The sequence below is a fragment of the Papaver somniferum genome, chromosome 6 (assembly GCF_003573695.1).
Source record: "Papaver somniferum cultivar HN1 chromosome 6, ASM357369v1, whole genome shotgun sequence".
Lineage (NCBI taxonomy): Eukaryota > Viridiplantae > Streptophyta > Magnoliopsida > Ranunculales > Papaveraceae > Papaver > Papaver somniferum.
In genome coordinates this window covers 100518160-100539404 of record NC_039363.1, presented here as the reverse complement: position 1 = coordinate 100539404, position 21245 = coordinate 100518160, and the positions used below count along the sequence as shown (strand labels likewise).

The 21245-nt window shown below is 36.0% G+C and overlaps 1 protein-coding gene and 1 long non-coding RNA gene across 3 annotated transcripts; one reads left to right on the top strand and one right to left on the bottom strand.

The window, feature by feature from the left end:
* The first annotated feature begins 7516 nt into the window (after positions 1-7516).
* Positions 7517-13503, top strand: LOC113288587 (BTB/POZ domain-containing protein NPY2-like). 2 transcript variants are annotated; one of them, XM_026537671.1, is made up of 5 exons: positions 7517-7795; positions 8727-9557; positions 11010-11079; positions 11168-12337; positions 12498-13503. In XM_026537671.1, exons 2-5 carry the CDS (start codon positions 9496-9498, stop codon positions 13071-13073), a joined length of 1878 nt encoding a protein of 625 aa, XP_026393456.1. In that variant the 5' UTR covers positions 7517-7795; positions 8727-9495; the 3' UTR covers positions 13074-13503. The 2 variants fall into 2 exon arrangements, with proteins under 2 accessions (XP_026393456.1, XP_026393457.1); XM_026537672.1 differs by having other exon boundaries at positions 7517-8168.
* A 140-nt stretch (positions 13504-13643) lies between these two features.
* LOC113288588 lies at positions 13644-14472 on the bottom strand. Its single transcript, XR_003330669.1, has 3 exons — positions 14180-14472; positions 13994-14071; positions 13644-13887 (listed from the first exon to the last, which is right to left on the bottom strand). It is a non-coding gene; the product is annotated as an uncharacterized LOC113288588 (long non-coding RNA).
* Positions 14473-21245: the final 6773 nt, after the last annotated feature.

Sequence of the window (21245 nt, the reverse complement as noted above, 5' to 3'; positions counted from 1 at the left end):
TTTTTGCTAAGAAAATCAAAAACCTTAGTTTTCCCTTTTTTCCCTCTACTTCTTTCCCTCCAAACCTTTAAAAATAAAATGAATTTCTACTCTAATCCAAACATTATAATCCCACTCAAACACTTATTAATTTAACAAAAAATAACTTAATTAATCATCACTAATTTAATAAGGGCATATTAGGTATTAACAAAAATCAGGGATTTCTATAAATTACTTCAAAATGACACTATTTTGTCATGTAGTTATAGGCCCCAATTAAGTGGCATAAACTCCAATTTAGCCAGGTTTATTTGAGCTTCCATTTTCTACCTCTAACTTAGAAAAGGGGATATGGGGTATCTAAATTGGTGGAAAAAACTATCCTCAATACGGATCCCAATACTAAAACATAATCATTTCTATTTTCATTTCTAACATTAACTCTTAAACAAAATCAAATTTCAAAAAACAAAAACTTAATATTATTATTTTTTTCTATTTTCTTCCAAATCAAATCATAAATCCTAATACATAAGGTAATTCTTTTTTTATTCTAATTATTTTGTACCATATTCTGAAACCGTGTTTCTTACTAAGGGAACCGAATGATATACGCATTAAGTATTGATCAATCAAATTTTTCTTTTCTGATATCTAATAAGAATTGACGGATGTTGATGTTTTACTTCCGTTGATTGTGCATGTTGTGTCAATGAACATCAACCGATTTTTGTCGATTATCGATCCACTTTTTTGTAGATTATTTAGATTATGATTGGATGATATATAAAGATATATATATGTCGATTCTGGTTATCACAAAGTGTGGTTATAGCAGTGTCTTACCCGCCGATTGTTGCCATTGAAATATCCATTTTTTCTAGGCGTTCTGTAGGCTAGAACTAGTCGATTAAGAGACACACATGTGTACCATTTTGATTTCAATAAAACGAAGAACTCATTTTAAGTTTCGGCTGATATGAGACTATGTATATGTCGATTGTTAGTATGAAGTTCAAAAAACTGAAATCATACTCTGAAAAGGCGTATGATTCCATATGCATTCCCGAATTGAGTATAAGCTCATACTCAATCTTGGAATGCCTATGATCTCATACGTATATTCATATTGTATATTACTACGAAATTCATGAATAAAGTAGTTAAGATAGTATGCAATTTGCATATTACATTCGGTTAGTATGGATACCGTATCCACCGGTTCCTAGTGTTCTTTCGTGAATGAAAAACATCAATCCATACTTCGATAATGTAGGCACGAACATCCACTCCCTCTTGGTTGATGCTCTTACAAAAAAAAAATCAGTTCTTTTTTCATATTTAGATGATCAATTAACAATAGTTAACTTTAGAGTTAACATTATTGAACATCTACCGACCGACCAAATTAACACTTATTAATCAGGGATGAATCAGTCATCAACAAAAATAGTTGTATAAAGAGGTATTGATTTTACTTCAAAATGACCCATATATTATTGTCTTTTAATGGTAAACCTCAAATAAATGATATATATCTCGAAATAGGCGGGATTGTAACTTAGGCTTAGTCTTATGGTCTTTTAATCTAGCATCTAGATTGGAAGTCCACGTAGTTAGGACAACCTCCTTAGTCCTATGGTAGTTCTAATCTTGCATACTAGATGCGCTGAATCATTCAGCGAAAAGTAGATTTAGGTTGCGTTGAATGGTTTAGCGCACCATTCAGCGCAACCATCTCAGGCATCAGATAAAAAATAAATCTAGATGCGTTGAACAATTCTGTGAAAAGGTGATTTTGATTGCGCTGAACCAGTCAGCGCAACTCTCTCGCTACTAATTCAGATGTGAGCAATTTCTAGGAGAGAGAACTAGTCTTAACAAATAGACAACACCTTTTTTTTTGAATTGCAACACTTTTTAGCTAATATAGCAGCCAAATATATCCCATAGGACTTAGTCTAAGGCTAAATCTTATGGTGTGCTTAGCAGTCCACGTCAGCCTGGACAACCTCCTAAGTCCTATGGTAGTGCTAATATAGCATGCTAGTTGCTGAATAAAACAGCGCTGGGCGCTGAACAATTAAGCGAAAATACTTGGCTCCGGATGGAACAACACTTGATCATTCAACTGGTTGAATGCGCTGAACCATTCAGCGCCACAGAATCCCCGATATCAACAACACCATCGACTTCTTCTCCATTTCTTCATCTTCTCCTCTTTTTTTTCCATTTCCTTCTCCGCTGCAGGATTTCATCCCATGCGATTTTTTCATCATTTTTTCGATTCACTCCATGGGTTTGTTCAGCAAAAAATTTGTGATCGTTTGGAGGTGGTTTGGTTCTATTCCGTGCACGAAATCAATTGGACAAGAAATTTAAGTTTAAGGTTTTAAGTTTTATGATTTTTGATTATCATGATATTTTGATGAAATTGATGATTGATATTAGTTATTTAAATGATATGTGTTAGTCTTGTATGATTTAATTTGATTATTTGTGATGATTTTTTTAGGGGATTTAATTTGATTATTTATGATGAAAAAAAGTGAAATTTTGATTAGTTGTGATGAATATGAATGATTCTTTGTATGATTACTTTATAAGTAAATTTGTATGATTATTTGTGATGAAAATTTGTAGGTAAATTTGTATGAAATTTAGTGATTGATTTTTTTCATGTTTGTTATCGATTGTAGTATAAGTATGGATGAATTGCTAGGTCAGTTGGATATAGTATCATCAAATAATATTGATAAACATGAATGTCAAGATGTTACGAAAGATCCTCGCAAAGTAAACTTTAGAAGTAGTTTAAAAGAGGTTGAAATGTTTTATAAAACTGTAGTGAAAGATAATCCAGCAGCACAACGATATTGTGACAATTGTGGCTTTTCCTCTGTTTTTGAGTTTGATTTCGCCAATGGGGATAGAGTATTAGTTGAAGCCATAATTGAGAGATGGTGGACAAAAACGAAGAGCTTTCATTTCCAGGAGTTTAAAATTGGCCACCTTCTTTTATATTGGTACATGTTAACGGGAATTCCCACTGGTGACCCTAGTAAACGACCAATAGTTATGTCGTCGTTGGGTAGTGATCTAACATATCCTTGTGCAGAGGTGAATAATGATGATGGACCTACTCAACACACTCAACCTACTCAAGACAATGAAGCTGATACTTCCACTCCAGTAACTATGGATGAAGATTTGGAGGATGTGGCAATGTTTGGTAGCTCATCATCTACTCATAATTCTAAAACCTCAAACATATCTTATAGATGACGTTATTTCGAACAAACATACGATGTTAGAGGTGCAGGGAGAGATAATTCAAGGAAAATGGCTCGTGAGGTTAAAGCATCGCAAAAAGCAGATGACAAAATGGATAAGATCATCGAACTTCTTGAAAAATCGCAAGCACAAAGGTTTGCCTAGTATGAAACAAAGGAAGAGTACCTTAAGAAGCACATGGAAAACTCTATAATCTTGGCACAAACACAACAAAGAGAAGCTAACTTGAAGATCTTACGCCAAAACATGAATGAAGCAGAGGATTGGGAGAAACCCCTCTACAAACTAAAGAACGAGATTTTGGTCCATAATGGATTACCACTTATCCCCTGAAGTAGAATTTAAAAGTAGAATTTTAATTTCAATGCACTTTTTTAATTTTTAGAAGTAAAATTTCAATTTCAATTTCATTGTACTTTTTTTAATTTTTAGAAGTATAATTTCAATTTCATTGTACTTTTTTAATTTCTTCAAAAAACATTGTAACCTTGTTTTGCAATGTAATGAAAGAATTCCTTAGTTTCGTAAATTTTCAAATTTTGAAACAAACAATTAACGGAACAAATTGCCAAACATTTCAAAATTCAAAATTTGAAAACATAGTTGTTGATGGTGTAAACTAGGTGTAGGGAAAAAGAAAGGGAACATTTCAAAATTTGAAATTTGAAAAAAATAGTTATTGATGGTGTAAGGGGAGTGTAGGAATTTTTTTTCAAAAAAAGTCAAGCGATTTTTAATTCAGCGCCAGAGGGCATATACCCTGGAATATTCTTCCAACGCTGAACCATTCAGTGCATATACCCTGGAATATTCTTCCAACGCTGAACCATTCAGTGAAAAGGTCATTTTTGTAGCGCTGAACCATTCATCGCTACTATTTCGCTGCTAGTTCAACTACGAGCAAATGATAGGAGAAAGAACTAACGTTATGTTAACAAATAGACAACACTCTTGTTTTGAACTGCAACACTTTTTGACTAATCTAGCCGGCCCATGTGACTAAGTGTAAGGGCCTCGAAGAAATGTGAAATTAAGCTAGTGTGAGAGAACTCTAAAACCTCCTCACTGATTTGCAATGTAAACACACTACGAAGAGTCCAAGAATAGACACATGATACTAGTAGTGACCATGTGAAAAATCAAGTGGATAATTTGATTAATTAGAGACAAATCCTGTTTTCTTGCTCTAACGTTGTCCCTTGATGTGCAGAATTATATAATTAGGTGGTGCTTAATAATTACAATTCATGGTGATTTTGTCTATTCATAGTACAATAATTTTAGCTCTTAAGAAATTCATATCCAGTACACTGGTTGACTCAGCTTGAACTCATTCCGGACTGCTTAAGCACGATGCATGCTGATTTTCAACTACTGATTACTAATTCAGACAGTCTTTCACATGAAATCAAGCCTTAAGTACCACTAATCATCTTTATAAAAACCACTCCCAAATTATTATTCCCGTTAATTAATTATTTCTCCTTTCTTAGCCGTTAGTTAGCAATAAACAAACCCATTCATATATTGGTAACTTGGGTCATACAACAATGTCCCCTAGTTAAATAGTCGATATTGTATCGTGCAACACATATTTACTAATATACAAACCAGCCCATTTTTCTTATCTGAGTTTTGTGAATCTAAACCGTGAATGTCATTGATCAGTGTATTTTGGTTTTGGATGTTGAAATTCAGACCTTGGAAGAGTGTAGTGCAACTGATTTTTGGATTGCTCTTTGATAATAAGCTAGCAATCTAAAGTGCTTTTCTGCACCTTACGGGGAAAATGATATCTGTTTAAGATTTCCTTCATCCTCATCATAATCTCCTGATCCGTGTCATAGAAATATATCCGTAAATATTGAAAAAAGGCAACGTCATTATAAATTTTTATGGAGTTTTTTTTGTGTGTTTTACCTAGAGTTATTAGAAAACATCGAAGAGTCCATAATAATTATGAGATTAGAGTGGAGACACAAAGATATCCGTTAACAAAAACTGTTTAGCACGGTTCAATCACACCTAAAACCCAACAAGAAGAAAGACATGTGGATAAAAACTTGTGCAACACAGCCAAACGACCTAACAAAACCAGAAATATATAGATTGAGAAAGATTCAATTCAACAATGTTAACGTATAGATAGGCCCGCCAAACCGGCAAACATATGGGACATATACCTACTAAAAGATCAACATCTTTTCCTCTAGTGGTCATGTATTTATATGTGAGGTGGTTCGATATGGGAGGGTCACCTTGAAAGCAAAAAAGAAACCATGCAGGACATCCAAAGCTTCTTTTTGAGTATGACATTTCATCATCTTAGCTTAAAAAAGTAGTAGAAAAGAGACTCCCTCCAAAACCACATTGTTCATCCTTGACTAAATAAAATGTCATTTCATGGCACCACCATCATTGCCAATAGCTACATTTTTCAATCCCCATTTCTAAGGGATAAGATCTTCTTTATTATTCGGATTCCTAATCCAACTAGCCAGGCAGCAGGAGTGCCATTTGCAATCTCTCATTTCTACTACTAGTAAGGCCCTGCTTGACCTACCCCTGTTGTGTCAAGCTCATGCCTAACACTATAAAGATTTGGATATCATCCACGAAAGTAAGGACATTGATTCTCAACCGTATAATGCAGGGCTGAGTCAAATCCAAATCCCGAATCAACAACCTTTAGATTGATATATTCTTCGTGGAATTTGGTAGCTCGGTGTACCAGTCTTGCTTCTTATCGAGCCAACCCATTTTTTAGTTGCGTGCAAGATTTGGTTTTTCTTTAGTGCACATAATATGAAAATGTGCGCTACTTAAAATGGCATGTCTCGGTGAACAATTTGAATCACCCTACAATGTGTAGGTTCATATCCAGCGCTGTGAACTGGAATTTGTGGAACAATGTGAACATATATTTCTTTTTGTGTGGGCAGGGTAGGTCTATTTCTTGATCGAATCGCCTAACTAAAGGGTTTCTCCATTAATGGCAATGCTAGCCTAGTAGAGATTAGCTATGGAAAATTCAAAAAAGGGACTGAAAAGGGTTGGTTGCAATTACAAACCATGTAGCACCGTAGAGCATAGGAGATCCCTAAAAGCGATTAAAATACCATTATCTACTTTTATTTATTCTTGTTTTAGGCGACACTGGGAAGATGGATGTCAAGTTTAAGGAATAAAAGATGATCAGGATAAGATGTAGTTGACAAGCTCATATTTGTGCAGTTTTAAATCGAATCATGTAAATTCCATCTCTGATTAGCTGATGCTGCTTATTGCCAAACTCATGACTACGTGTATGAATCAGCTACCACTACACATTGTTTAATTACTAGTATATGCAAACTGCACCAAGGGCCAAGGCAAAATTTTACCGAATCAATAGCCACAATAAGTTTATTGGTCAAGATCCAAAGATGGTACATACTTGTCTACAGCTTCTTTTAACCTTTTACTCGACGGAAAAGAGAACACGAATAAAGTCACTAACGTACTTATAGGATGCTCATTTAGAAGTTGCTTTTCGATTTTTACAACTTTTTCTGAAACAAAATAGTTTTACTTTTAACTTTTGCTTCACGAGAAACAGAAATCAATTTGTATCCAAACGCGCTATTAGCCTAATATAAAAAGGACACGAGCATTTACACTTTGAATGTCCCAGCTGCAAGATAAACAAAATGCTGATATGGGTATTCATCGCTGTTTAGCAATAGAGTAGTCACCTTCCAGGACGGCAGCACAAATCAAAGCCAAAAAATACATTTAGGCCGCATTAGGAACAGTTCCTAAGAAAAGCTTTGCAAATTCTTTACTTCCAGAAGAACACCAAATATTACAATGATCAGATAGAAAATGATAGTCAAAAAGTAAATTAGCATCAAAATTCTTCTTCACCAAGAGTCAAAACCCGAACGAGATATGAAGAAGATAGACTAGATAGTCAACATTCAAAAAATTCCTCTCTCGAGGTCTCCATATTTTTGATAAAAATATCACACGATTTTTTCCATTAGTTTTTGACTTGTAAATATATATATATATATTTTTTATAGTATTAATAATAATTATTTTACTTGCCCAAAAAGAGCAAGTGTTGGATAGCATTATTATCAAAGTACGAGAACGAGAGGGATAGACGAGTCGTTTTCTTTCTCCAAAACAACAAGAAGAAGAGGAACCAGGGGTATTTAGGTCAGTTACTAAATCGCTAAATAAAAAGAAAATGGAGTGACCAAAACCAAAAGGGCTTTTTCTCCACAGTGTTGTGGTGTCAGATTGGCGTGCTTTACTGTGCTTGTAGAGCTGTAAATACTGCAACAACACACAGAGAGACATAAAAGAAAGAAAGAGATTGAAAAAAAAAAATGGAGTGCTGAAAGAGATTTCATGAGTGTAAGTAATAGAGAGAAGAACCAACTAAAAATCAAATCAAAAGCTTCTTTTTCTTTTTATTTTGCTGTTGCAGTACTACTGAAGAGGAAGAGGAACATAAGAATATATATATCATGTAAGAATTTGGATGTTTGTGTTTGTTTTTGTATTTTTAGGTGAGAAAATTAGGAGGGGTAGGAGGAGTATATAATGGTGGTGCTGATTTTGAAGAGAGGAGGGGAACATTCTGAGCATGGGTTTTTGAGTTTTGGTTGGAAGCTCTATCTTTATGTTGGGGGGTGTTGAGAAGATGAGATAAAAATGTGTGGTTTTCGAGTTATCTTCATAGGGAAAAGTGGTTGTTTTTTGTTTTTAAGTTACTGAGTGTCTACAGTGTTAATGCCCACTACTAGTACACTGGTATTGATTCTCTCAATTCAACTCTACTGGTATAGCTACCAAAATTGGAGGTCTGGGGAGAAAGGATTATTATTAGGACATGTGTGGGGGTGAGAAAGGAAAGACCTTTTTTATTTTCTTTTCTGATTTTTGGTGGTGAGATTTTGTAAGATGATCAAAATGAAATTGGGGTTTGATTGCATGTAATTATACTGTTGGTTTTGTTAGATTTTATGTGGGTTTGGATAATTAGAATGGGATTAAGATGATTTTTGGGTACTGGGGGATGGATAACGGGGAGTGTTTTTTGGGGTTTGTCTTAAAACAACAATTTCTTTTTCTTTTTTTTTGATGAGATGATCAAACACAACAAGTTTTTTGATGGGTGCGTTTTGTTCTAAATTTTCTAATACCCCTTTGTGTCTGATTTGACACTTTCTAAGTTATTTTAAGTAAATAGATTATATTCCAATTTTTCCCTGAGAGAACTGATTTTTTTTGGGATAGATTTCCTCTGTTCTTTGAGTGATTTTGTTGTTCACTCTGTTTTTTTTGATCTTATAAAAATAAAGAAGAAGATGCTTATTGTCTGTCTATAAATTTACTACTAGTACTTGTTTTTTTCCATCTAATCAACTAATACCAAGATATGCTGTTTTTGGTTGCAGGTCTTAAACGGCAAACAACTATGAATGAAGAAAAATGTATAAACAAAACAACTGACTTTGGATTCTCAAGGGTATAAAACTGAGGAGATCAAGTTTGAGAGATTGTGTTAGTGAGATCTTGGTGGTGGGTCTTTTAGTTTGTGAAGAAGCTTTTAAAAGACCCTCCTCCTCCCCCTTTTCTTTAAAGAAATAAACAAATAGAGGGTTTTTGTTTTTTAATTTTACTGGTTTGATAATTAGTTTAAGTAGTGAGTCTCTGTTGGCAATGTCTCCTGAGGTAACTGAGTAAGCCCGTGCTCCATGGGAGCTGCCATATACAAAGGAAACAATCTCTTCTTAAGGTCTCTTGCCATTGAAGAGAACTCTTCTTCATCTCTTATTTAAAAAATAAAGTTTGGTTTTTTTTCTTTTCTTTTTTCTTTGTTTCACAGACCATCTTCATTTTATTACTCTTCTCTTTTCTTTCTCTTTCATTTTAATTATCTAGTCCTTTCTCCTGTCTTGGTTGATTCAAAAGATCCCATCTTCATAATCATAAATCTCTTCTCTTTTGATCACTTCTTCTACACTTGAATCTCACAATACCAGTGTTTGTTTTCACATTCAGAAAAAAGTTTTTAGGTCTTTTTTTTCTTCACTTTATTGGGTTATGTTTGTTTGGGTGTTTTCAAAGGTGATGTGCTATTGGGGTAGTAGTATTTTAGTCAGTATTTAGAGCAACAAGAAGAAAGGGGGAAAGAAAAAGTTCAGATCTTTCCGTATTAGCAAGATGAAGTTCATGAAACTTGGATCAAAGCCTGATTCCTTCAAAACAGATAGTAATAATGTCAGGTAAGATCTTCTTCTCTAATAACCTGTTTCTGATTCAGTTAAATCACTAGTCTTTAATTTGGGGGTTTTCGTTATCTGTTTGGATTTTGCATCATCTTTGTTTGTTTTGATAAATCTAAAATTTGTGGGGGTAGGGGTTTAAATCTGAAGCATTTATTTCTATACAGCTTGATTGATGTATCAATATGAAGCTCAAACTAGTGAGCTCTCTCATGTTAGGTAGCTGGTGATGGTTAAGTACTGTCTGATTAGGGTTTGTTTAAGTTGCTCTAGGATAATGGATGATGGATTTTTAGTGTGGTCCTGGTCCCCCTGGTTTTGTGTTGGTCCTGCATACCCGGCCGAAAGTGCTGTGCACATAACTTAGTTTACAAGCTGTTTTGGTCCCAATGTGAGAAACTTGCTTGTATGTTCTTATCAGTGTACTTATATTCTTCTTTGAAGCTTGGTGGTGGTGGGCCATTTCGACACTAAATTCAGGGATGGGCGTTTTTGTTTGTGAAATTTGTTTAGTTGTGATCCATTCCCATACTTTAAAATGTTGATGTGTACAGTACTTCCTGTATTTTTCTAATTGTCTCAATCACCATTTTCATTTGTTTCCTTAGTAGACAAAAAAATAATTTTCACCCTCCGGGTAATGATATGATTAAGGAATTCATCAGATTTGCGAATATTTTGAGTGCTATGTGTGGTCCGGGATTCGCTTGAATGTCTTTTGATGGTCTAAAATTTCTGTTGGGTTGAAGAAGTTGCTTTTTGTATAATTTTTTGCTTGTCCATTTCTTTGAGATGGTGTTAGGTTATTAGAATTTGCCGCTATCATAAACATATGAATCTATATTTGTTTCTGCAAGCATATTCTGATGTCGTGGGTGTTTTGTTTTGGTTCACCATTGAAAAGAAGTTTTTGTTTTCATTTAACTGTGATCTTCACAACCTTACGGTATCCAATTTGCTAGTGCTGTAAACAATATGCGTTGAATCACTGATCATTAAATTGGCTTCAACTATTTTGTCATTTAGTAACTTTGAACTTGACAACTGCCGTGAAATCCTGTAATTTCTCTTAAAGAATTTGAATTCCACTTATTTTTGTTGATTAGAAGTAGTTAGTTAACACGATCTTACATGTAGAACAATCTTTCCTTTCCTATTTAGTAACACATCAAGCCGAGACTCATACTTGGTGATAACTTTGCATATGTTCATTTTGGTAAATGCTTAAAATTGTAACATGAGCTTCACAACTTTCAAGATTTACTGTTCTGTTGCTCATATAGTTCAATGCTACATGTTGCTATTTCTAGACTCGGTCAACTTTAATGATATTTGTTATCCTAATAGTAGGAATGCTTTGTGTATTATCAACGGTAGTGTGAATAACACATGAACATAGTAGCTTCAGTCTTTTTTCTCAAAAATTATTTATGGTAAATTGCAAAACTGCAGGTACGTGGCAGCTGAGTTGGCAACCGACATCATTGTTAATGTAGGGGATGTCAAGTTTTATCTACACAAGGTATGCCAGTATATTGTTAATGAAGCTGAGTATGAATATAGACGCTGTAAATAATTGTATATTTACTCAAAATATGATTTTGCTGCAGTTTCCTTTATTATCCAAGAGCGCCCGCTTGCAGAAATTGGTTACTGAGGAAACCAATGATGAAGTACACATCTCTGAAATGCCTGGAGGACCTGCTGCTTTTGAGATCTGTGCTAAGTTCTGTTATGGCATGACTGTTACCTTAAACGCGTACAATGTTGTTGCAGCTCGCTGTGCAGCAGAATATTTAGAGATGCATGAGACAGTTGACAAAGGGAACCTCATTTACAAAATCGAAGTCTTCCTCAGTTCTAGTATCTTCTGCAGCTGGAAAGACTCTATTATTGTTCTTCAGACAACAAAGTCTCTGGTTCCCTGGTGTGAGGAGCTGAAGGTGGTCAGCCGCTGCATCGATTCCATAGCTTCCAAGGCCTCTATCGATACTTCCAGAGTAGAATGGTCCTACACTTATAACCGTAAAAAACTCCCATCAGAAAACAGGACAGATCCACAATGGAATGGTGTTGTCACGAAACCTCCCTCGGTCCCAAAGGATTGGTGGGTTGAGGACTTGTCTGAACTGGAACTAGAATTCTACAAGCGAGTTATAGTGACCATTAGAAACAAAGGGAAAGCTCAGGGTGATGTTATAGGAGAAGCCCTGAAAGCATATGCACTGAGAAGGCTACCAGGTTTCAGCAAGGGCGTGATCCAGGGTGGTGATACTGTAAAGAATCGATCTTTGGTGGATACTATTATTTGGCTGTTACCGAAAGAAAAAGGAAGTGTTTCCTGTAGTTTCCTACTCAAGCTCTTAAAAGTGGCAACACAACTTGATTGTGGAGAAAATGCAAAGCAAGAACTTATTAAAAGAATAGGGCTAAAGATGGACGAAGCTTCAGTTAATGATCTGTTAATTCCTGCACCTGCTGGGGAGGCTATGATGTATGATGTGGATGCAGTACAAAGCATATTGGCGGAATTTGTAATGCAAGAACAGAATTCAATAGACTCGGATCTGAATGATGAAGTACTGGAGATTAGAAGCCCTAGGTTTATATCAGATGCTTCTAAACTCATTGTGGTGAAACTGGTTGATGGATACCTTGCAGAAATAGCCAGAGACCATCATCTTCCTTTCTCGAAATTTGTCAACCTTGCAGAAATGGTATCAAGCTTCTCAAGACCAACTCACGATGGACTCTACCGTGCCATTGACATGTTTCTAAAGGTAGTTTTATATTTTGTTTTTGTTCCTGAACTTGCTATCTCGTGTTAAACCATTCCAACTTCCTTGATTTTGCTGAAGCTAAGACGGCAATCAAACTTAGTGATACCTATATCAACCCATTTTTCTAATTCGTGTGTGTGTGTATTCTTTCTTCGTGCAGGAGCATCCTGGGTTGAGCAAAAGTGATAGGAAAAGGATCTGCAGGTTGATGGACTGCAAGAAATTATCAGTAGATGCCTGTGCACATGCGGTGCAGAATGAGCGGCTTCCCTTGCGAGTTGTCGTGCAAGTTCTCTTCTTTGAGCAGGTCAGGGCTTCAACATCTCCTACTGGCGGCGCAACACCTGATCTTCCTGGGAATCTTAGAGCACTACTTCCAAGAGAAAATGGTTCCCATGGTAGTTCAAGGTCCACAACTACTAACACCGAAGAAGATTGGGATTCTGTCCCAACCACAGAAGAGCTGAGAGCTCTTAAAGGGGAGCTCGCCACGTTGCGGTTAGGTGGTAGAAATCTTAAGAACGAAGATGATGCCAATAGTGTTGAAAGAGCAGCTGTAAGTAAAGTGAAGGGCATACTCAAGTCGAAGAAGTTATTTTCAAAACTTTTTTCAACCAAGGGAACACGTGATGAAAACAGCAGCTCTGATACATCGGATAGTCCTGCTGGTTCTTCTGCTAATCCTGAGGAATCCAAGTCCACACCTTCGCGAAGCAGAAGACGTTCAGTCTCGTAGTAGAGAGTTGAGGGTTGGTAATAGTCTTGCTCTCTCTCTTATTTTGACAGTAGGAAGTAAGTAGGCACCGCTGGTATATTCCTGTCACTTGACGTAGAACATGAAATGGAAGAATGCATTTCTTGGGGCTTATGAGCAAAATGAAACTATGAAAAGCTGAAGAGCTATGGTATTTGATTGCTAGTAAGGTCTTATTGTTCTTCTTAGTCTTTTTGTTTTTTTTAGTTTATTCTGCTCTTTTTGGTTGGGTTCCGAGTATGATCTAGTTTTGCGCTGTACCATAAGGAAATGCCACACACTATGGATTTTTCTAAACTTTTTTGCTTAGGCTTCCCTTCTTTTATCTTGTTTATTTTGTAAGGCTCTGGCTAGATCAACTCGGAAAGAAAAAAAGAAGATGAAATAAATAATGGAATGCTTGCTAGTCTCAGAACTGAATTCTTCTCTTGGATACCTGACCCCAAGGTTCTATGGTTTAGAGAATCGATTGAGGATGCTGAATATAATGAATCTTCTATCGTTTCTTCAGTACTTTCTGTGGTCCCCAATACTCTAGACAGTTGTAGTTTGTATGTGGACAAGTTGCCGGATAAATTAACTGCGGAGATACTACAAAGAGTGGAACACTGTCCTTGCGGGAAAAAAAATGGCCTCTTTTCCGGTCTCACAGCAAGGATGGGGGGAGACAACGCTACGCGACTCTTCCAAAATGACAACCAAAGTTGGCCGATACTTCTGTCGACCGACATGGGACTACACCTTTGGAACCGCCAGATCCAATCTTCTCAGCCAGCAAAGTTCGACTAGTTTTTCCCTGCAGAAAAAAAAAAAAAAAAAAACAGTTCATGTAATCCATTCGCCATGAAACCTTGAACCAAATTCTATGCAAAAACCCCTCATAAAATGTGGACTTTACGTACCTTCATGTGAGACTGAACCACTTGTGTAGCAGCATTGTCTAGTATCCCTTTCAACACAACTCTATCGTTCTCATCTAACTGATCGATCAATCACAAAAAGAAAATACAAACAAAACCAAAATTAGGGGTTTGAAAAGGAACAAATGAAAATTCAGAATTTGAGCAAGAAATGACAATGATACTTACTCGTTCAAGTTGATGTAGTTTTTGTAAGGTGTTAAGACTTTCGAATAATGACGTAAAACATTATCCGGATATTTTCAAAATGCAGAACCGTAAAAAAATTGACATGAATAACATCAAAAAGATTACATCATTATTAGGAAGTCTTAGCATTTTACGGAAACACAGTGAATGATCCATGCACTGGTAATACAATAACCAATCACGAAGACAATCAATCACCATCCTCAAGTTTTAAGATAACAGAAAACAAAAGATTAATTTTGTCATTCCACCTGAATAAACAAACAACATATAGTAATATATTAGAGGTGGATCAGATGATTTTCTACAAAGCATTAATTTGATGTGTATTTATAGTGAAACTCCCACTATTTCTCCCATTCCCTAAAGAACTGGTAAAACCAAAAACATCCCCTAACCAAATCCCACCACTAAATGTAACGTTATAAGAGCATCTCCAACCGGAGGATGTCATGTTCCTATTTTAATGGATTAGGCTATTTTTCCTGGAAAATTATTTCCAACGGGAATTTTGAGAGGGAATGTAAAGATTATGTGGCAGACGGTTAGGTTTACATCTTCTAACCCATCCTTTAATTTAAGAGGATCTCCTAGAGGACTTAATCAATCCATGTCATCAATAATTATTTTTTTTTTCTTTTTCTGAAAAATCTTTTGTTCTTTGACCAACCCAAATATGGGTTTGAGATTCTCGGTAAATAAGTCTCCTCTTGAATAGGGTTTACATAACGACAGAACCACATGAAGATGACGAGCAGAAGAATTACAGACATAAAAGAAGAATTTGATGCAATTAAATCTCTACAGTAATAGTAGAAATACAAGTATGGAAGAAGGGTTTGCTCTGCTTAATTTACCAATCGAATCAAATCGTGTATTAATCTCGGTTATCTATAGGAAAAAAACTGCTCGTTCTATCATTAGAGGACAACTGTAACAGTACAACTTCCTCACAAAGTTATCGATTGGAGATGATTTTGTTGGACTTGCTGTATTTATGGAAAGGCTCGGTACAAATCAGCAGACGATGTATACTTTTTGCATCCGCATATGATGGAAACGGATGTGCCATTGGAGATCTCTAATAGTGAATGGGTTTCTAGCGGTTGGAAAACTAATACCAAGTTTATAGAGTAATGTAGCAGATTTGACATATGCCAAAGATAGCTATTCTATTGTGGGATTGAAAAATCAAGCTTAATCGTCTCTTTTACCCGACATTATGATGTTCTGAAAGGGTAAATGACTTTCTGGACCGGTGGTAACGTAATATGTGGCTATGACCGGTCAGGCAAGTGAAGTGCCACAACGGCGTGTTACAGCAAAGCCGTCCAAGTCAGTGATCAGCCAAGGTGGCGCTACACTATATAGACCGCCAGACGCTAAGATAGCGAGACCCTGTAGGGAAAGTAAAGCGCCAAGGTGGCGCTACGCTAAAAAGTCATTGGCCAAGTAATGAAGCTTCATTGAGGGAAAGGCAAGACAAGACCAAGTTGACAAATGCAACATGTGATGTTTACATTTATGTGTATCCATGGAATTGATTTGGCTCAAACTCAAGGATGATGCGAGAGTGTAGAATAGGCTAAGAGTTGGCCTATGAGTTAGTTCAAGGCTGGACAAAGCTTGGACAGTGCAAACAAGTTAGTAATGCGAGAGTGCGCATTACTATTATCAAGCAAGTTGGCAAAGTGAAGCACATGACGCATGAGTAACTAGAATGAGCTCAGGAGATGGCCGTGATGATTGTAGCAAAAAGTTAGTTGTACATTATCTTAGGCCAAGACAACTGCATGCAGTGCCATGCTGGCCATGCATTGGATCAAGGACAAGTTCAGTAAAGCGCAACAGTGGCGCATTATGGCTCAAGAGATGGTTATAAGTTAGTTATTGGCTTTGCGAGCATTCCAATGATGTGAGACAAGTTATAATGGTTATGAAAAGATTTTATAACCTTATTAGAGTGTCCACAATCGTTTAGGATAAGTGCAACATCAATAGGATGGACAACACCAAAGCTAGCAGTTGCAAATCATTGTAAGCGGTTAGGGAAACTACCCCTTGGACACTTGGTTGTCCAAGGTTTGTGCATTCGGTTATCCACAATTTTTGGCTATGTAACTACTGTATATATAGTGTGAGTGGTATTGTAAATCATTAGGATATGAGAGGCTTTCATAGTTTGTAGAGTTAGTCTCATATTTCGGAGAATAAGGCATCACCAAGAGGGTGATGGCCTGTTTAGTCCATTGGTTGAACATAAATTTTGTAATCTTCCTTTGGTACAATAAAATGGGTTAATTGTCTCATGTCTTTATGCTAAAGATGTTGTTGATTTTGTGAGTTGATCAATTGGTTTGATGCATGGTAAACCTCTTATGCTTATGGGGGCATAAAGAGTTAGAGAGAAAAGAAGAAAGACTTCTATTGCGTAATGCCTTAAGAGTAAAGGAAGATGCATACTTTGATGCAAGTATGCAAGGCTGAGTACTTGTGTGTGAAGTTGATTCATTGAACCACAGAGTATTGCCGATCATGTCCCATGGAAAATTTTAAGCCGTAAAATGGGCATGTGACAGCTGGTATCAGAGCTGTGTTTGGGGACACAGTTCTTGATATTTTCTCACTTTTTACTCAAGTTGGTATCATTTGTTTGTCGAATTCAGTAGTGAAGCATTTAAGTTTCATTAGTCTTGAGACTGAAGAAGTTGATTTTGTATGGAAAGATCAATTGAAAAGAACTTTTAAGCTTGAAGTAGCAACAGGCCATGAAAGTTCATCACAAAGGTGTCGGAATTCCAGTCCAAAGTGTTAGACCAACATGCGAGAATCATTGGAAACCGGGTTTTCAAGTGATTGCATGACAAAACTAAGGAGTATGCTGACTTATATGGTGCGAGTCATATGTTTAAGTCCATGTTTCTCACAAGAATGCGAAGATTATGCATTTGGAATGTATTCTTTCGAAGTGTTATCAGTAGTGAGTACGTTACGTGTTGTAATGGGAATTTTGCGAAATTCCTGAACTCAAAGATGATGTTGGGATTTGCAATGGCAAAGAAGATAGAAAAACTGTCTCTGCGATAGAATTGAAGGTGTCTCATTGTATCCAGTTGGTGGAAGATTAAAGTACTCTCTCTTAATGCATATACCTTGGTGGCAATGCGAAGTCTGGTTGTGAACCAGCATCTTCGTGGCAATGTGATGCCATGAAAGAAGAATTAGATTGCCAATTCTTGTATATCATAAAGCTTATGGAAAGGGCGAAGAAACAAATGTAAGTTACGGGAAAACTGATACACCATGGTCTTACATTTGAAAAGAGTTCTTCGTTGATGTTAGATTAACTCTTAAACAAAATCAAATTTCAAAAAACAAAAACTTAATATTATTATTTTTTTCTATTTTCTTCCAAATCAAATCATAAATCCTAATACATAAGGTAATTCTTTTTTTATTCTAATTATATTGTACCATATTCTGAAACCGTGTTTCTTACTAAGGGAACCGAATGATATACGCATTAAGTATTGATCAATCTAATTTTTATTTTCTGATATATAATAAGAATTGACGGATGTTGATGTTTTACTTCCGTTGATTGTGCCTGCTGTGTCAATGAACATCAACCGATTTTTGACGATTATTGATCCAATTTTTTTGTAGATTATTTAGATTATGATTGGCTGATATATAAAGATATATATGTCGATTCTGGTTATCACAAAGTGTGGTTATAGCAGTGTCTTACCCGCCGATTGTTGCAAACGAAATATCCATTTTTTCTAGGCGTTCTGTAGGCTAGAACTAGTTGATTAAGAGACACACATGTGTACCATTTTGAATTCAATAAAACGAATAACTCATTTTAAGTTTCGGCTGATATGAGACTATGTATACGTCGATTGTTAGTATGAAGTTCAAAAAACTGAAATCATACTCTGAAAAGGCGTATGATTCCATATGCATTCCCGAATTGAGTATAAGCTCATACTCAATCTTGGAATGCCTATGATCTCATACCTATATTCATATTGTATATTACTACGAAATTCATGAATAAAGTAGTTAAGATAGTATGCAATTTGCATATTACATTCGGTTAGTATGGATACCGTATCCACCGGTTCCTAGTGTTCTTTCGTGAATGAAAAACATCAATCCAAACTTCGATAATGTAGGCACGAACATCCACTCCCTCTTGGTTGATGCTCTTACAAAAAAAAATCAGTTCTTTTTTCATATTTTGATGATCAATTAACAATAGTTAATTTTAGAGTTAACATTATTGAACATCTACCGACCGACCAAATTAACACTTATTAATCAGGGATGAATTAGTCATCAACAAAAATAGTTGTATAAAGAGGTATTTATTTTACTTCAAAATGACCCATATATTATTGTCTTTTAATGGTAAACCTCAAATAAATGATATATATCTCGAATTAGGCGGGATTTTAACTTAGTCTTAGTCTTATGGTCTTTTAATCTAGCATCTAGATTGGAAGTCCACGTAGTTAGGACAACCTCCTTAGTCCTATGGTAGTTCTAATCTTGCATACTAGATGCGCTGAATCATTCAGCGAAAAGTAGATTTAGGTTGCGTTGAATGGTTCAGCGCACCATTCAGCGCAACCATCTCAGTCATGAGATAAAAAATAAATCTAGATGCGTTGAACCATTCTGCGAAAGGTGATTTTGATTGCGCTGAACCATTCAGCGCAACTCTCTCGCTACTAATTCAGATGTGAGCAATTTCTAGGAGAGAGAACTAGTCTTAACAAATAGACAACACCTTTTTTTTTTAATTGCAACACTTTTTTAGCTAATATAGCAGCCAAATCTATCCTATATGACTTAGTCTAAGGCTAAGTCCTATGGTGTGCTTAGCAGTCCACGTCAGCCTGGAAAACCTCCTAAGTCCTATGGTAGTGCTAATCTAGCATGCTAGTTGCTGAATAAAACAGCGCTGGGCGCTGAACAATTAAGCGAAAATACTTGGCTCCGGATGGAACAACGCTTGATCATTCAACTGGTTGACTGCGCTGAACCATTCAACGCCACAGAATCCCCGATATCAACAACACCATCGACTTCTTCTCCATTTCTTCATCTTCTCCTCTTTTGTTTCCATTTCCTTCTCCACTGCAGGATTTCATCCCATGCGATTTTTTCATCATTTTTTCGATTCAGTCCATGGGTTTGTTCAGCAACAAATTTGTGATCGTTTGGAGGTGGTTTGGTTCTATTCCGTGCACGAAATCAATTGGACAACAAATTTAGGTTTAAGGTTTTAAGTTTTATGATTTTTGATTATCATGATATTTTGATGAAATTGATGATTGATAATAGTTATTTAAATGATACGTGTTAGTCTTGTATGATTTAATTTGATTATTTGTGATGATTTTTTTAGGGGATTTAATTTGATTATTTGTGATGAAAAAAAAGTGAAATTTTGATTAGTTGTGATGAATATGAATGATTATTTGTATGATTACTTTATAAGTAAATTTGTATGATTATTTGTGATGAAAATTTGTAGGTAAATTTGTATGAAATTTAGTGATTGATTTTTTTTTCATGTTTGTTATCGATTGTAGTATAAGTATGGATGAATTGCTAGATCAGTTGGATATAGTATCATCAAATAATATTGATAAACATGTATGTCAAGATGTTATGAAAGATCCTCGCAAAGTAAACTTTAGAAGTAGTTTAAAAGAGGTTGAAGTGTTTTATAAAACTGTAGTGAAAGATAATCCAGCAGCACAATGATATTGTGACAATTGTGGTTTTTCCTCTGTTTTTGAGTTTGATTTCGCCAATGGGGATAAAGGCTTAGTTGAATCCATAGTTGAGAGATGGTGGACAAAAACTAAGAACTTTCATTTCCAGGAGTTTGAAATTGGTCACCTTCTTTTAGATTGGTACATGTTAACGGGAATTCCCACTGGTGACCCTAGTAAACGACCAATAGTTATGCCGTCGTTGGGTAGTGATCTAACATATCCTTGTCCAGAGGTGAATAATGATGATGGACCTACTCAACACACTCAACCTACTCAAGACAATGAAGCTGATACTTCCACTCCAGTAACTATGGATGAAGATTTGGAGGATGTGGCAATGTTTGGTAGCTCACCATCTACTCATAATTCTGAAACCTCAAACATATCTTATAGATGACGTTATTTCGAAAAAACATACGATGTTAGAGGTGCAGGGAGAGATAATTCAAAGAAAACCGATACACCACGGTCTTACATTTGAAAAGAGTTCTTCGTTGATGCTAGATGCGCACGAGGAGTGTGCTTGCACCTGGTTTATAAAAATGGGATCGATATGCTTGGACAAGGGTATCCAAATACCTGCATTCGATCATAACCACAAGTGAATGTTCTTGTCGACTGCAAATCAGCAATCGTTGCTAGGCAAGAGAAACCAGATGCGCATGGAAAGTAAAATGAGTTCTAAGTGAAAAAGCGGGTTATACAACCACACCCAATAATTCGTTCGAAAATCTGTATGGACTAAACTCCAATTTAATTCCGAGAGCACCAACTTAAAAGTGAGACTCAATCAAGAATTATATCAAAGAGTTTTTTTTATCTCTTATGCGAGCCTGATTGATATGGGAAATAACTTGGATGGGAAACCGCAAATGCAGAAAAACCCCGGGACCTAGTCCAGATTGAACACTAAAATGTATTAAGCCGCTACAGACACTAGCCTACTACAAGTTAACTTCGGACTGGAATGTAGTTGAGCCCTAACCAAGTCTCACACTGATTAAGGTACAGTCACGTTCCTTACGCCTCTCAAACCACGCCGGATTCTGCGCACTTGATTCCCTTAGATGATCTCACCCACAACTAAGAGTTGCTACAGTCCAAAGTCGAAGACTTATAAACAAACCTGTCTATTCTGATAAATAAATCTGTCTCCCACAGAAGTACCTATAAAGTTTTGTTACGTCTTATGATAAATAAAGGTGAACAAGAACTAATTGATAATCTGGTCTTATACTCCTGAAGAGCAG